Source organism: Notolepis coatsorum (genome assembly GCF_963971535.1).
Source record: "Notolepis coatsorum genome assembly, chromosome: 16".
Taxonomy (NCBI): Eukaryota; Metazoa; Chordata; class Actinopteri; order Aulopiformes; family Paralepididae; genus Notolepis; species Notolepis coatsorum.
In genome coordinates, this window is record NC_140180.1 from 13,466,491 (window position 1) to 13,482,229 (window position 15,739).

General features: G+C 43.5%; 1 protein-coding gene across 1 annotated transcript in view; it reads right to left on the bottom strand.

Annotated features, from left to right (window-relative positions):
- LOC311242885 (F-BAR and double SH3 domains protein 1-like) overlaps positions 1-5,542 on the bottom strand; it is a gene marked incomplete at both ends in the record, with an annotated part of 99,659 nt that extends 94,117 nt beyond the window's left edge. Inside the window, one exon of the mRNA XM_084331949.1 lies at positions 5,522-5,542. Within this exon, the coding sequence (XP_084188075.1) occupies positions 5,522-5,542 (21 nt within the window). The remainder of the gene's footprint in view (positions 1-5,521) is intronic.
- Positions 5,543-15,739: the final 10,197 nt, after the last annotated feature.

The following is a 15,739-nucleotide window of genomic DNA, read 5'->3' on the forward strand; positions in this document are numbered from 1 at the left end:
CTGGTCAGACTACTGCTTGACCTTACTCCTAGAACCCACCTCACCCCTGCCCACTTTGACAACATAGGATGGCTTAGAGTAGACGACAGAGTACAGCAACTTGCAATGGGCCTGGTCTACAAGATACACTACACGACCAAGGTACCCATGTACATGTCAAAATACTTCCCAAAGGTCAGTGAATACCACGATCACAACACCAGAGGGAGCTCCACAAATCATGTTAAACCCAGATTCGGCTCAAACAAGGGACTAAACACGTTTCGCAATTATGCCACATCAATGTGGAACGCCCTACCCAAAGCTGTAAAGGAATGTGAATCACTACCCACTTTCAAAAACACTCTCAAAAAACACCTACGGGAGACTGCAATTCGAAACTGGCCCCTGTAAATGTCCTAACACAACCCCCTCCAAATGTACAGTAAATTACCAAGTATGGTCTTGTCAATATTCCAATGTACAGTTTTGCTTGTACAGTGGTACAGTGCCCCCCACCCACCCCTCCTACCCAACCTCCCCCCCACTCCTACCCAACCTCCCCCCACTCTTATTCAACCCCCCCCCACCCAACCACCTCCAACGTACAGTCCCCCCCACCTACCCAACCTCCTCCAATGTACAGTTTCTACGTCAAATGTATATACCTTTTTTTCTGGACTCTTTTCGTATCACAAACAGTACTGTATTTGCAAATCTGGTATGTCATAAATGTATAGATGTAGCAGTACTGTCTATCTGTATGTCATATATGTTACGATGAATTGAAAATGGGGGACCCTGATGTAAACAAGACGAAAGTCTTTCTCTGGTCTGCATCCCCTTAACAATTGTATGTATTGAGCTGTACTGTACTGTACCCATTCTGCAATCTGTTAATAAAGTTTTCATTCATTCATTCATTCAGAACCAGACCTGTGGAAGTCTCCTACAAAATGGCCGCAAAAAGACTACAATTCCCATGGTTCAAAATATCCAAAATGGTCGCCCTCACGAAATAGACTTGACCAAATCGAAAAGTTAAATCTATCTAATAACACTTTTAACCTATTGCTAAACTAATGTATTGATGATAATATACATTCTACATGCTGTTGTGACATGTTTATGATGTTAATACTTGAATACGTTTGAAATAAAAATCGCTACTTTTATACAACAGTCTGAAAAAACCAGATGTCATTTCGGGACCGGTAGGCCTACCGGTGTGTTTTCTTGTATATCACGTTTACCAAATATCATGAATTTGGTTTTCTTTATATTTAATGATAATTGATTTGCATCAAACCACACTTTCAGCTTGGATAGCTCAGCTGCCACATTCATTAACTTTTGGAGGTTCTCTCCCTCACACATTTGTATCGTCAGCAAAAATTACATGTTTCAAAAAAATTTACACATTACCTATATCATTTATGTACAGTATGAATAATTTAGAGCCTAGAATGCTTTGAGGATTGAAGGCTCCGAAGCACTGGAATACACAAACGGCATGTAGAATGCATACTTTTACTTTAGATACCTAAGTACATTCAATTCAAAACTTTCAATCCCTATCTGATCGGATCAGATTTGGATTAATTCATTTCAACTCATTATGAATTGAAAATGGGGGACCCTGATGTAAACAAGACGAAAGTCTTTCTCTGGTCTGCATCCCCTTAACAATTGTGTGTATTGAGCTGTACTGTACTGTACCCATTCTGCAATCTGTTAATACAAATTTTCAATCAATCAATCAATCAATCAATAGGGATTACAAATTTTGAACTCCTGGGCCCAGGAGTTCAAAAGTGATCTGATCAGATTTTGACTATCGGATCGGATTAAATCCTGCAAATGGGTAGTTCAAAACCAAAAAACAGGATTGGGATCACTTTGGAATCCGATCAGATCAGGTAATCGAATCCTAGCTTTAATCTGGATCAAATTTTCAAAATGCGTAGTTCAAAACTTTAACATAGGATTGGGATCATTTTGATCCGGATTACGTAGAAGGGTGGATTTAGAGTGGATTACCAGAACAAAATATAGTATACAATTAATTTCAAAATACATTTTAAATATAAAAAGCTGGTAGAGTTTGTAAATAAAAATAATACATTGTTTGTAGGCTCAGTGGTTGCAACATTTTTATTAACTTTTTTCTGTCACATTTACATTTACAGTGGCCTCTAGCCTACCTCTCAGAACAGTGCATTCAACCAAATAATAAATGTATCATCACAAAATTATCAACAAATATTATAAAATTTTGAATCATCAAACAAAATAATAGAAATAGGCATCATATATCAACTTCAAAAGTAGTTGTTGACAATGGCATCTCTCATTGTACGACCACTGAGTCTCTCATTTAGAGAAACATCCGCAGGTGGGCCTGGATCATCAACAGGGGCCAGGGGCTCTGGAGGATCATCAGGTGGGCCTGGATCATCAACAGGGGCCAGGGGCTCTGGAGGGTCATCAGTGTCGTCACAAAGAGGGACACTGGATCATCAACAGGGGCCAGGGGCTCTGGAGGATCATCAGGTGGGCCTGGATCATCAACAGGGGCCAGGGGCTCTGGAGGATCATCAGGTGGGCCTGGATCATCAACAGGGGCCAGGGGCTCTGGAGGGTCATCAGTGTCGTCACAAAGAGGGACACTGGATCATCAACAGGGGCCAGGGGCTCTGGAGGGTCATCAGTGTCGTCACAAAGAGGGACACTGGATCATCAACAGGGGCCAGGGGCCATGTAGGATCATCAGTGTCGTCACAAAGAGGGACACTGCTGCTCTACAGCTGCCTTTCAATGAATGAATGAAGAGGATCTGTGAAATTGTTGTTGTTGTTGCCCTATTAGATGTATTGTTTTTTATTAAAATGTGGCTTTTTATTATAATTTAAATCCAGTGCCGTTATATACTTGGCAAAATATGATTTATTATATTCTTCTTAATAAATGGCTCTAAATTGTTATACTGTCTGTCTTCCTTATGTTGTTCTTTATATCCAATAGGTGGCGATATGTAGGCTTAAAGGTGCAATATATGCAACTTTTCTTGAGTATCAATTTAGGTTATATTCTTGAAGAGTATGACTTCTAGATGGATACTGTGCTCTTTTAATTGTTCATACATTTGTAGGGCCATACAAATTGACACAACAGTTACATATTGCAACCTTTAAAGCCCCCCAAATATTATATATAATTTGAAGGTTAGACAATCTTAATCTTTCTCAGTAATGTTCCAGTGCTTTAAAGCACTGATAATCAGGATCTGGTCATCTTGAAAAGTCTGAATCTGGATCAGGGTGATCCTATCCTGAATTGCTTTGAAATGCTGGCACAAAATCAACAAAAAAAGAGTTGTCTGATCCTGGATCACAAAATATGGGATTTCAAAATCTGATCGGATCTGATTGTGATAAAAAAGGTTTTGAACTCTTGGGCCCAGGCCATCAGGCTGTTCAATGTGGACTCACTGTAACATTAACTCATCCATTCTATATTCACTGCACACGACATCCACAGTGGGCACAATGCACACACTCACTTTAAACATTCACCTTAAATCTTAAATAAATTCACATACCGGTATATCTATCTATCTAAGTGTCTATCTATATATCTGTCTATCTGTCTATCCGTCCGTCCGTCTGTCGTCTGTCCATCCTAACTCCTCTCATAAAGTTCTGAACAACGTCTCCCACTCTATACGATGAGTTGACGCAACAAACACATTGATTTTCAGTTGTTTATTAATATGTATTACATTTGTGGTCAGTGGTGTATTTAAAGGAAAACTCCAACATTTTGGGAGATTAACTTATTTGCCATCTACCCTGGAGTTAGACAAGAAGATATACATACCTTTTATCTTCTCTGTGCGTGCAGTAGGAGTAGGAAGACGTGCTAGCTTAGCGTCAGTCACTGGAAGTAGGTTCCTCCATTAGCCTATAGTTCCCAACGTCTTCCTACTCCTACTGCATGCACAGAGAAGAAAAAGGTATGCATCTTCTTGTCTAACTCCAGGATAGATGGCAAATAAGCTAATTTCCCAAAATGTTGGAGTTTTCCTTTAAAGCAGAATGACTTGTATAAATCAAATCAAATCAAATAAAATGTATTTGTAAGGCCCGACAACACACGTTAATGTCCCCATGGGCCGGACACGTCTTCTTTAAACAAGTCAAGAAGAAACATCACAATAAGTCAAGAACAAAACAAAAACACCATAAAGTCCAAACATTTTTAAATGAATGCAACACTCCCAGACATACCCCACGCGAAGGTAAGGAAAAACTCACTAAAACCTAGCAATAGGAAAAAATGCACCACAGGCAGTGTGGAGGAGAGAAACCATAGAAGGGCCATTCAAGGGGGGATCTCCCTTCTTAGATGTCGGTGATAGTAGTGTTGCAGTAAAACAGGCAAACAGTTGGTAAGCATGCATGTGGTGAGCATGTGGTGAGACACAGATAAGTGCATGCGATAGCAACTGAACATTTTGAAAGATTAAAGATAGAGCTGATAGCGGATCTATTTGAGGCAAAGGGGCGGCGCAGAGAGGGTCGCATTATAGATAGATGTAAAACTGAGGCTGTTGTTCATAATGACAGATCGGTGGTTGCTTTGGCAATAGGCGCACCATCAGCACCAAAAGACAAGATTTATCTTCAGAATATCAAGAATTATAGAATCAGTTTGGAACATTGGTTTTACCTGGTCTTTGTATGGAATTGACAATCTGAGATGTTATTTAGTGCATTGGGGGAAATTACTCCTTGCTGTTTGGCCAGGGTTTCAGTCTTCAGATTAACAAACCTTTAACAAGCTGTTCATAATTATTACCCTTGCTGATGTCACAAGGGGAACAAGCAATCGATTAGATGAATCATTAATTAATCAATTAGCTGTGCTTGTTGGAGCCACGTGCATTGCCTACCTAATGTACTGCCCAGTTTGTAAAAGTTTTTCTTGTTGTATGCTCAAGGAAGTCATAAAATGATACATAATATACATGTGTATATATATATATATATATATATATACAGTATATATACACTTTTACTTAATTACAGTATTATTACTCTTACAAGTATTTGAATGAATGAATGAATGAAAACTTTATTTAACAGATTGCAGAATGGGTACAATACAGTACGGCTCAATACATACAATTGTTAAGGGGATGCAGACCTGAGAAAGACGTTTGTCTTGTTTCCATCAGGGTCCCCCATTTTCAATTCATATAGACATATATGACATACATGACATACAGATAGTCAGTACTGCTACATCTATACATTTATGACATACCAGATTTAACTGAAGCAATGGTAATTTTACTTGAGTAAGGTATTTCATTTAAGTAACGGCACTTCTACGTTTTCAGCCACATGCTTGAGGGAACCTCAAAACCTCTAGCCTGTCAGCCACTGTTCAGAATACTGGCCGATCAGTTTTTGATAACTAGTTTTTGATAACTCTAAATGTATTTGAGTGTTTCCTGTCTGCGGTCAGTCAGTCTTACCTTCCTGGGAGGAGGCTGCATGATGAAGGCTACTCTTGTCTCTCTTCTCCTTTGAATCTGTCTGCAACACCACACTTCCTCACTGTTGACACGGTGTCTCTCTCTCTCTCTGCATCCCTCTCTCTACCTCTCTCTCTACCTCTCTCTCTCTCTCTGCATCCCTCTCTCTCTCTCTACCTCTCTCTCTCTCTCTCTACATCCCTCTCTACCTCCCCCTCTCTCTCTCTCTCTACCACTCTCTCTACCCGCCTCTCTCTCTCTCTCTACCTCTACATCCCTCTCCCTCTCTACCTCCCCCTCTCTCTCTCTACCTCCCTCTCTCTCTACCTCCCTCTCTCTCTACCTCTACCTCCTCTCTCTCTCTCTCTCTCTCTCTCTACCCCCCCTCTCTCTCTCTACGTCCCTCTCTCTCTCTCTCTCTACCTCCCCCTCTCTCTCTCTCTACCTCTACCCCCTCTCTCTCTCTCTCTACGTCCCTCTCTCTCTCTCCCTCTACCTCTCTCTCTCTCTCTTTGGGTTTCCTCACCTATGTAATTCTGGCACCTCCTAGTGGCCAATTGATGTCATTTACACCCCCTGTAGAAGAGCTAATGAATGAATGAATGAATGAATGAATGAATGAATGAATGAATGAATGAATGAATGAATGAATGAATGAATGAATGAATGAATGAATGAATGAATGAATGAATGAATGAATGAATGAATGAAAACTTTATTTAACAGATTGCAGAATGGGTACAATACAGTACGGCTCAATACACACAATTGTTAAGGGGATGCAGACCTGAGAAAGACGTTTGTCTTGTTTCTATCAGGGTCCCCCATTTTCAATTCATATAGACATTTATGACATACACAACATACATGACATTTATGGCATAGGGACATATAGGTATTTAGTACTGATACATTTGTGACATAAACGGTATTCAAATATACAGTACTGTTACCCCTAGATCCTGACAGAGTATATACATATGATGGGGAGGGGACTGTACATTAGGAGGGGGTGGGTGGGTGGGAGAGAAATATACATACGGCGGGGAGGGAATATATACATGCGGTGGGGAGGAGACTGTCTATTAGGAGGTGGTGGGGGTTTTGGGCATTTACGGTGGCCAGTTTCGAATTGCAGCCTCCCATAGGTGCTCTTTAAGAGCGGTTTTGAATGTGGGTAGGGATTCACATTCCTTTACAGCTTTGGGTAGGGCGTTCCACATTGATGTGGCATAATTGCGAAACGTGTTTAGTCCCTTGTTTGAGCCGAATCTGGGTTTAACATGATTTGTTGAGCTTCCTCTGGTGTAGTGGTTGTGGTATTCACTGACCTTTGGGAAGTATTTTGACATGTACATGGGTACCTTAGTCGTATAGTGTATCTTGTAGACCAGGCCCATTGCAAGTTGCTGTACTCTGTCGTCTACTCTAAGCCATCCTAGGTTGTCAAAGTGGGCAGGGGTGAGGTGGGTTCTGGGGGTAAGGTCAAGTAGTAGTCTGACCAGTTTGTTTTGTGATGTTTGTAATTTTGTTTTAAGCGCCTTTGAGGTGCTTTGGTACCATGAGGTGCACGCATAGTCGTAGTACCCTTGAATGAGTGCTCCTGCCAGAGTCTTCAGGGTATTCTTGTTTACCAGAGAGGAGATCCGGTACAAGAATCTAGTTTGTTGGTTGACTTTTTTTATTACATTGGATGCCATTTTGTCACAGGAGAGATTTGCCTCTAGGATGGAACCCAGGTAAGTAATTTCGTCTTTCCTTGTGACAATATTGTCACCCACTGCAACTGAGAAGCCGTTGGTCTTGCTGAGTTTGTTATTTGAACCGAAGAGAATGGACTCTGTTTTGCCCATGTGTAATGATAGTTTGTTATCAGCGAGCCATATGCAGATTTTGCCTATAGTTCTGAGCTGAGGGTTTTTTCAACCTGCAACTTGTTCTTGTCAGAGACCAGCAGGGCTGAGTCGTCCGCAAACAGGAACAAGTTGCAGTCACAGGCTACACTGTCCTGAGTCTATAACCTAACTGCTCTGAGTCTATAACCTAACTGCCCTGAGTCTATAACCTAACTGTCCTGAGTCTATAACCTAACTGTCCTGAGTCTATAACCTAACTGCTCTGAGTCTATAACCTAACTGCTCTGAGTCTATAACCGAACTGCCCTGAGTCTATAACCTAACTGTCCTGAGTCTATAACCTAACTGTCCTGAGTCTATAACCTAACTACCCTGAGTCTATATAATGTATAATGCAGGACCTGCTCAGAGGTCTTTAATTGGCATTGGCAATTATCCTCAACACACACACACACACCGGAACACACACGCATGCATTGTCTGTAGGATCGCTGATGCGATTCGTCTCTGCGATTAACCCATCCCGTCGTCCTTCCCCCCCAAGGCATGTGGCAGGGCCTCAGAACAATGACAGATTACAAAGGCACCTCCCTCAAACTGAATAATGACATCTCCTTAGCAAATTATCTCAATTCCTTCTATGCGAGGTTTGAGGCTGTGAATAAAAACACCAGCCTACAAACCACGGCAATGGGGGGGGGGGGTCTGCTGATGGAGACTCAGTGTTCAGGGTAACAGAGCATGAGGTGAGACGGATCTTTAAAAAAGTGAATATCAGGAAGGCAGCAGGACCGGACGGCATCCCCGGCCGCGTCCTAAAAGTCTGTGCCGACCAACTGGCCCCGGTATTCACTGACATCTTCAACCTGTCCTTGGAACAGGCTGTCATCCCCACCTGTCTGAAGAAGTCCACCATTATCCCTGTACCCAAAAAATCTACGCCCGCTTGCCTCAACGACTACCGCCCTGTAGCCCTCACCTCCATAGCCATGAAGTGCTTTGAGAAGCTAGTGAAGGGCTACATCTGTTCCTCCCTCCCCATCAACCTGGACCCTCTGCAATTTGCATATCGCCCCAACAGGTCCACGGAGGACGCCATAGCCCATGTGCTGCACACAGCAGCATCACACCTGGACAAGAGGCAGGGGAACTATGTGAGAATGCTGTTCATCGACTACAGCTCAGCATTCAATACCATAGTCCCCTCCAAACTCATAGCCAAGCTCAGGGACCTGGGCTTGAACTATGACCTCTGCCAGTGGGTCTTGGACTTCCTGACGGGCAGACCCCAGGTGGTAAGAGCAGGCAACTGCACCTCCTCATCCATCACGCTCAACATAGGGGCCCCCCAGGGCTGTGTTCTGAGCCCCCTCCTCTACTCCCTGTACACACATGACTGCGTAGCACAGCGGAACAACAACACCATCATCAAATTTGCTGATGACACAGTAGTGGTGGGCCTGATCTCTGCCAACGACGAAAGGGCTTACCTGGAAGAGGTAGAGAACCTGTCACAGTGGTGTCAGGAGAACTGCCTCTCCCTGAACGTCAGCAAAACAAAAGAAATGATTGTGGACTTCAGGAGGTCGGGGGTCAAGGACTACAGCCCCCTCAGCATCGACGGGGCACCGGTTGAGAGAGTGAACAGTTTCAAGTACCTCGGAGCCCACATATCCGAGGATTTGACATGGACCACACACATTGACAGTGTTGTGAAGAAGGCACGACAACGCCTCTACTTCCTCAGGCGCCTAAGGAAGTTCCAAGTCAGTCAGAAGATCCTTAGGAACTTCTACTCATGTACAATAGAGAGCATCCTGACTGGCAACATCACCTCCTGGTTTGGGAATAGCACTGCACAAGACCGTAGCAGACTACAAAGAGTGACACGTTCAGCCGAACGCACAATTGGAGGGGGGCTTCCCACCCTCCAGAACATTTACAACAAGCGGTGCAAGGGGAAGGCTAAGAGAATTATTAAGGACTCGAGCCACCCGAACAACTGCCTCTTTGAACTGCTGCGGTCAGGCAAGCGATACCGGAGTCTTAAGGCGAGCACAGAAAGACTCAGAAGAAGCTTCTATCCCCAGGCCATCAGGCTGCTAAACGAACAATAAACACTATGCAACAACCATCAAATGCACACAGCACACACCAGGCCACGTGAGCGGATCGGCGCGGCCGAGAAATCCGCTCTTCGCTCTTTAAAGCTTGGTCCGCTCCGCTAATCGCTCTCCGCTCGCTCCCCACTCACCTTGAATCGAGCGCTCCCCGCTCCCCGCGCCAGATCGCTCGGCAGTTTTTCTTTTTCTTTTTTGGAGCATGGTGTAAATGAACTCAAACTACAACAGTCTACACCCCCTGGGCCCCTTAACAATTGTTTGTATTGAGCCGCATTGTAATTGTAGCCATTCTGCAATGTTAAATAACGTTGTTTATCCATTCACTAGCTCTACTAAGCGATGATAGGCTAGCCGAGCCACAATGCTATGGTCGCTGCCATTAACGTTAGCATGTAAGCTAACGTCAACAACAATGGCGTCGATACCTTTTCTAACAGGAGTGAGTGTGGGCGTCATAGATATCTATGGTGGGCGTCTCTACAGTGACGAAGCCTGAACCCTTCTCATTGGTTGAAAATGGCCTTCATGTTTGTACATCGCCATCTGTTGCTTTGGCATTGTACTGCATGTATATATTACATCAACAGTGTTAAACCACTGTGAGCGGCCTGGAGTGGATTGGAGCGGAGGAGAACTCTCGCTCCGGACGTCGCGCCGACTCATTTTAAAACCCACTCCTCGCTCACGTCAAAACCGCCCCCTCCGCGCCCCGCGCCGCTCACGCTCCGATCCGCTCACATGGCCTGGCACACACACCCACACGCACACACTCACTTAAACAAACAACACACTGCAGCACCCACTCTCCACACTTTAGATCACACAAACACACTTTATATTTATTGATAAAGGATTTGCACTACAACTCGTACACCTACTGTAAATTGTACCTAAATTGCACCTCATCCTATTTCTGCCTTGCACTATATAGTATTGTATATTAGTACACTACACAGTATTGTATATTATATGGTAACTTAGTTACGTCTACTCTGCATCGAACATTGTACATATGTCTATACTGAACACTGTGACCTAATTTTTTTACTTCTAATTTACATGCTATACTATGTTATTTTATTTCATACTTATCTTGTCTTGCACAGTCTCTGGAGCGTAACAGTAAGAAGCATTTTGTATAAAAGTATTCTGTACTTCTGTATGACAACTATTAAAGAAACTTGAAAACTTGAAACAAGGGCAGACAGGCATCAACATGAGCCGCGCCAGGGGACCAATCCAAGTGCTCCTGTCCGTCTTCGTCAAGGACGCCACAGCGTTAGCGATCTGTTGTTGTGCATGTTTTTCCATTGGGTTTATCTTATTGGGGGGGAAACCCTTGCGAGCACGGGGAGAACATATAACCTAACTGTCCTGAGTCTATAACCTAACTGCCCTGAGTCTATAACCTAACTGCTCTGAGTCTGTAACCTATCTATCTATCTATCTATCTATCTATCTATCTATCTATCTATCTATCTATCTATCTATCTATCTATCTATCTATCTATCTATCTATCTATCTATCTATCTATCTATCTATCTATCTATCTATCTATCTATCTATCTATCTATCTATCTATCTATCTATCTATCTATCTATCTATCTATCTATCTATCTATCCATCCATCCATCCATCCATCCATCTATCCATCTATCCATCTATCTATCTATCTATCTATCTATCTATCTATCTATCTATCTATCTATCTATCTATCTATCTATCTATCTATCTATCTATCTATCTATCTATCTATCTATCTATCTATCTATCTATCTATCTATCTATCTATCTATCTATCTATCTACCTATCTACCCTTGACCCATCTCGAGAGGGATTCATGTCACCACCAATTAGTGAACGATGTAAATTTGTTGTGTGCTTTTCAATGTCTTACTGAATGCCACAGCTTCTCAGAGAGAGGGTGCGAGTGCTTCTCCAGATAGCGTCCAGCTTATCTCTTATCCTCCTCTCCACAATGATTTGATTGTCCAGTTTGACCTCTCTCCTCAGATTCTCCTCTTCTCCCCTCTTCTCTTCTCTTCTCTTCTCTTCTCTTCTTCTCTTCTTCTCTTCTCCTCTCCTCCTCTCTCTACTCTGACCTCTCCTCTTCTCTCTCTACTCCAGGACCTCTCTCCTCTCCTCTCTCCTCCTCTCTCTACTCCACGACCTCTCTCCTCAGACTCATCTCTTCTCCTCTATTCCACGACCTCTCTCCTCAGACTCTTCCCTTCTCCTCTACTCCACGACCTCTCTCCTCAGACTCTTCTCTTCTCCTTGTGACTGCAACTTGTTCCTGTTTGCGGACGACTCAGCCCTGCTGGTCTCTGACAAGAACAAGTTACAGGTTGAAAAAACCCTCAGCTCAGAACTAGGCAAAATCTGCATATGGCTCGCTGATAACAAACTATCATTACACATGGGCAAAACAGAGTCCATTCTCTTCGGTTCAAATAACAAACTCAGCAAGACCGACGGCTTCTCAGTTACAGTGGGTGACAATATTGTCACAAGGAAAGAAGATATTACCTACCTGGGTTCCATCCTAGAGGCAAATCTTTCCTGTGACAAAATGGCATCCAATGTAATAAAAAAAGTCAACCAACGAACTCGATTCTTGTACCGGATCTCCTCACTGGTAAACAAGAACACCCTGAAGACTCTAGCAGGAGCACTCATTCAAGGGTACTACGACTATGCTTGCACCTCATGGTACCAAAGCACCTCAAAGGCGCTAAAAACAAAATTACAAACATCTCAAAACAAACTGGTCAGACTACTGCTTGACCTTACTCCTAGAACCCACCTCACCCCTGCCCACTTTGACAACCTAGGATGGCTTAGAGTAGACGACAGAGTACAGCAACTTGCAATGGGCCTGGTCTACAAGATACACTACACGACCAAGGTACCCATGTACATGACAAAATACTTCCCAAAGGTCAGTGAATACCACGATCACAACACCAGAGGGAGCTCCACAAATCATGTTAAACCCAGATTCGGCTCAAACAAGGGACTAAACACGTTTTGCAATTATGCCACATCAATGTGGAACGCCCTACCCAAAGCTGTAAAGGAATGTGAATCACTACCCACTTTCAAAAACACTCTAAAAAAACACCTAAGGGAGACTGCAACTCGAAACTGGCCCCTGTAAATGTCCGAACACAACCCCCTCCAATGTACAGTAAATTACCAAGTATGGTCTTGTCAATAATCCAATGTACAGTGTTGTTTGTACAGTTGTACAGTGTCCCCCACCCACCCCTCCTACCCAACAATGTACCTTATTACAGCTTAACAGGTTGCAGGGAAGAAGTCAAAATGCCTGAGAAATCAGTAAACCTGGGAAACCTCACATCTAGCCGGGGTTAGTTAGGGGGGTTGGTGGCTAGTTTCTCACAGCTAGCCGGGGTTAGTTAGGAGGGTTGGTGGCTAGTTTCTCACAGCTAGCCGGGGTTAGTTAGGGGGGTTGGTGGCTAGTTTCTTATAGCCGGGGTTAGTTAGGGGGGTTGGTGGCTAGTTTCTCACAGCTAGCCGGGGTTAGTTAGTGGGGTTGGTGGCTAGTTTCTCACAGCTAGCCGGGGTTAGTTAGGAGGGTTGGTGGCTAGTTTCTCACAGCTAGCCGGGGTTAGTTAGGGGGGTTGGTGGCTAGTTTCTCACAGCTAGCCGGGGTTAGTTAGGAGGGTTGGTGGCTAGTTTCTCACATCTAGCCGGGGTTAGTGGGGTTGGTGGCTATAGTTTCTCACAGCTAGCCGGGGTTAGTTAGGGGGGTTGGTGGCTAGTTTCTTATAGCCGGGGTTAGTTAGGGGGGTTGGTGGCTAGTTTCTCACATCTAGCCGGGGTTAGTTAGGAGGGTTGGTGGCTAGTTTCTCACAGCTAGCCGGGGTTAGTTAGGAGGGTTGGTGGCTAGTTTCTCACAGCTAGCCGGGGTTAGTTAGGAGGGTTGGTGGCTAGTTTCTCACAGCTAGCCGGGGTTAGTTAGTGGGGTTGGTGGCTAGTTTCTTATAGCCGGGGTTAGTTAGGAGGGTTGGTGGCTAGTTTTTCCACAGGGGGGAATTTAACCGGGAACCTCCGGATTACCAGACGACCAAAAACAATAGGGTTTCTGTACCTTCAGGGTTTCAACCACTAACTAGTTTGCTACAATCTAGTTAATTTTAGTGGTTCAAAAACATCCCCAGCAACTGACAATTAATTTATCACCAGACTGACCAGCCAGTTTAATGTTCTTAGATAAAGACTGACTGAACACAGGTTGGCTACCTGACAGATTGATCAGCCAGTTTAATGTTCTTAGATAAAGACTGACTGAACACAGGTTGGCTACCTGACAGATTGATCAGCCAGTTTAATGTTCTTAGATAAAGACTGACTGAACACAGGTTGGCTACCTGACAGATTGATCAGCCAGTTTAATATGTTCTTAGATAAAGACAGACTTTTTAGAAGGCTCTGGTCAAGCTTATTCACTCTTGGGTGTGGGGTAGCCAAGGAGGGAAGGAAATAATGAACTTATAAATTGGTGTAAAATAAATGTAACAGCTGGGAAATAATTAGAATTATATTATGTGACTTAACAAAAATGATTAAACTGATTAAAACTCAATACCTCAGTATCCTTTGGACAGTTTAAATCTTTAATGACCAGCCATTTCACCACAGTCTGCAGCTTTTAATTGTTTTATTAATTTGCTTTCTTGGTTTTTTTTTTATTTATTATTGATTGTGTGCTGTATTTCTCGACATCATCTGAAATTAGAGTTGAACTCCAAATGATTTTCAAGACTAAATAAAGGTTGAATGTTATATGAGAAATGTTGGGCACTCTCCAACACTATCATCAAAACACCAAATGAGGGAATGTGTCGGTGTCCCATCCCTTCAGTAGAGTTCCAGAGACTTGTATAATACCAAGGCACACTGGCCCAACACCAGACACTTCATGTTGGTTATTATGTCTTCCCCCCCCCCACCCCACCCCACCCCACCTACCCAACCTCCTCCAACAGTACTGCATTTGTAGATCTGGTATGTCATAAATGTCTAGATGTAGCAGTACTGTCTATCTGTATGTCATATGTTATGTATGTCATATGTTACGATGAATTGAAAATGGGGGACCCTGATGTAAACAAGACGAAAGTCTTTCTCTGGTCTGCATCCCCTTGACAATTGTGTGTATTGAGCTGTACTGTACTGTACCCTTTCTGCAATCTGTTAATAAAGTTTTCAATCAATCATTTACATATACAGATTTTACAAATAACAAACTCAGCAAGACCGACGGCTTCTCAGTAACAGTGGGTGACAATATTGTCACAAGGAAAGAAGAAATTACCTACCTGGGTTCCATCCTAGAGGCAAATCTTTCCTGTGACAAAATGGCATCCAATGTAATAAAAAAAAAGTCAACCAACGAACTCGATTCTTGTACCGGATCTCCTCACTGGTAAACAAGAATACCCTGAAGACTCTGGCAGGAGCACTCATTCAAGGGTACTACGACTATGCTTGCACCTCATGGTACCAAAGCACCTCAAAGGCGCTAAAAACAAAATTACAAACATCTCAAAACAAACTGGTCAGACTACTGCTTGACCTTACTCCTAGAACCCACCTCACCCCTGCACACTTTGCCAACCTAGGATGGCTTAGAGTAGACGACAGAGAGTACAGCAACTTGCAATGGGCCTGGTCTACAAGATACACTACACGACCAAGGTACCCATGTACATGTCAAAATACTTCCCAAAGGTCAGTGAATACCACGATCACAACACCAGAGGGAGCTCCACAAATCATGTTAAACCCAGATTCGGCTCAAACAAGGGACTAAACACGTTTTGCAATTATGCCACATCAATGTGGAACGCCCTACGCCCTGGAATCACTACCCACTTTCAAAAACACTCTCAAAGAACACCTACGGGAGACTGCAATTCGAAACTGGCCCCTGTAAATGTCCTAACCCAACCCCCTCCAATGTACAGTAAATTACCAAGTATGGTTTTGTCAATATTCCAATGTACAGTTTTGCTTGTACAGTTGTACAGTGGTAACGGGGGCAGGCGCACTACAGTGCCACTGCAGACGGGAGACACGGTTTCGTGTTTGAGAGAGGGAGCTGGAACTCCTCGGTAAGCTCCAGAGGGGTCCAGACAGGAACACGCTGGCACGGAGGTCCTGGGCACAAGAGAGGGAAGTTAGTACAGGGATGATCACACGGGGA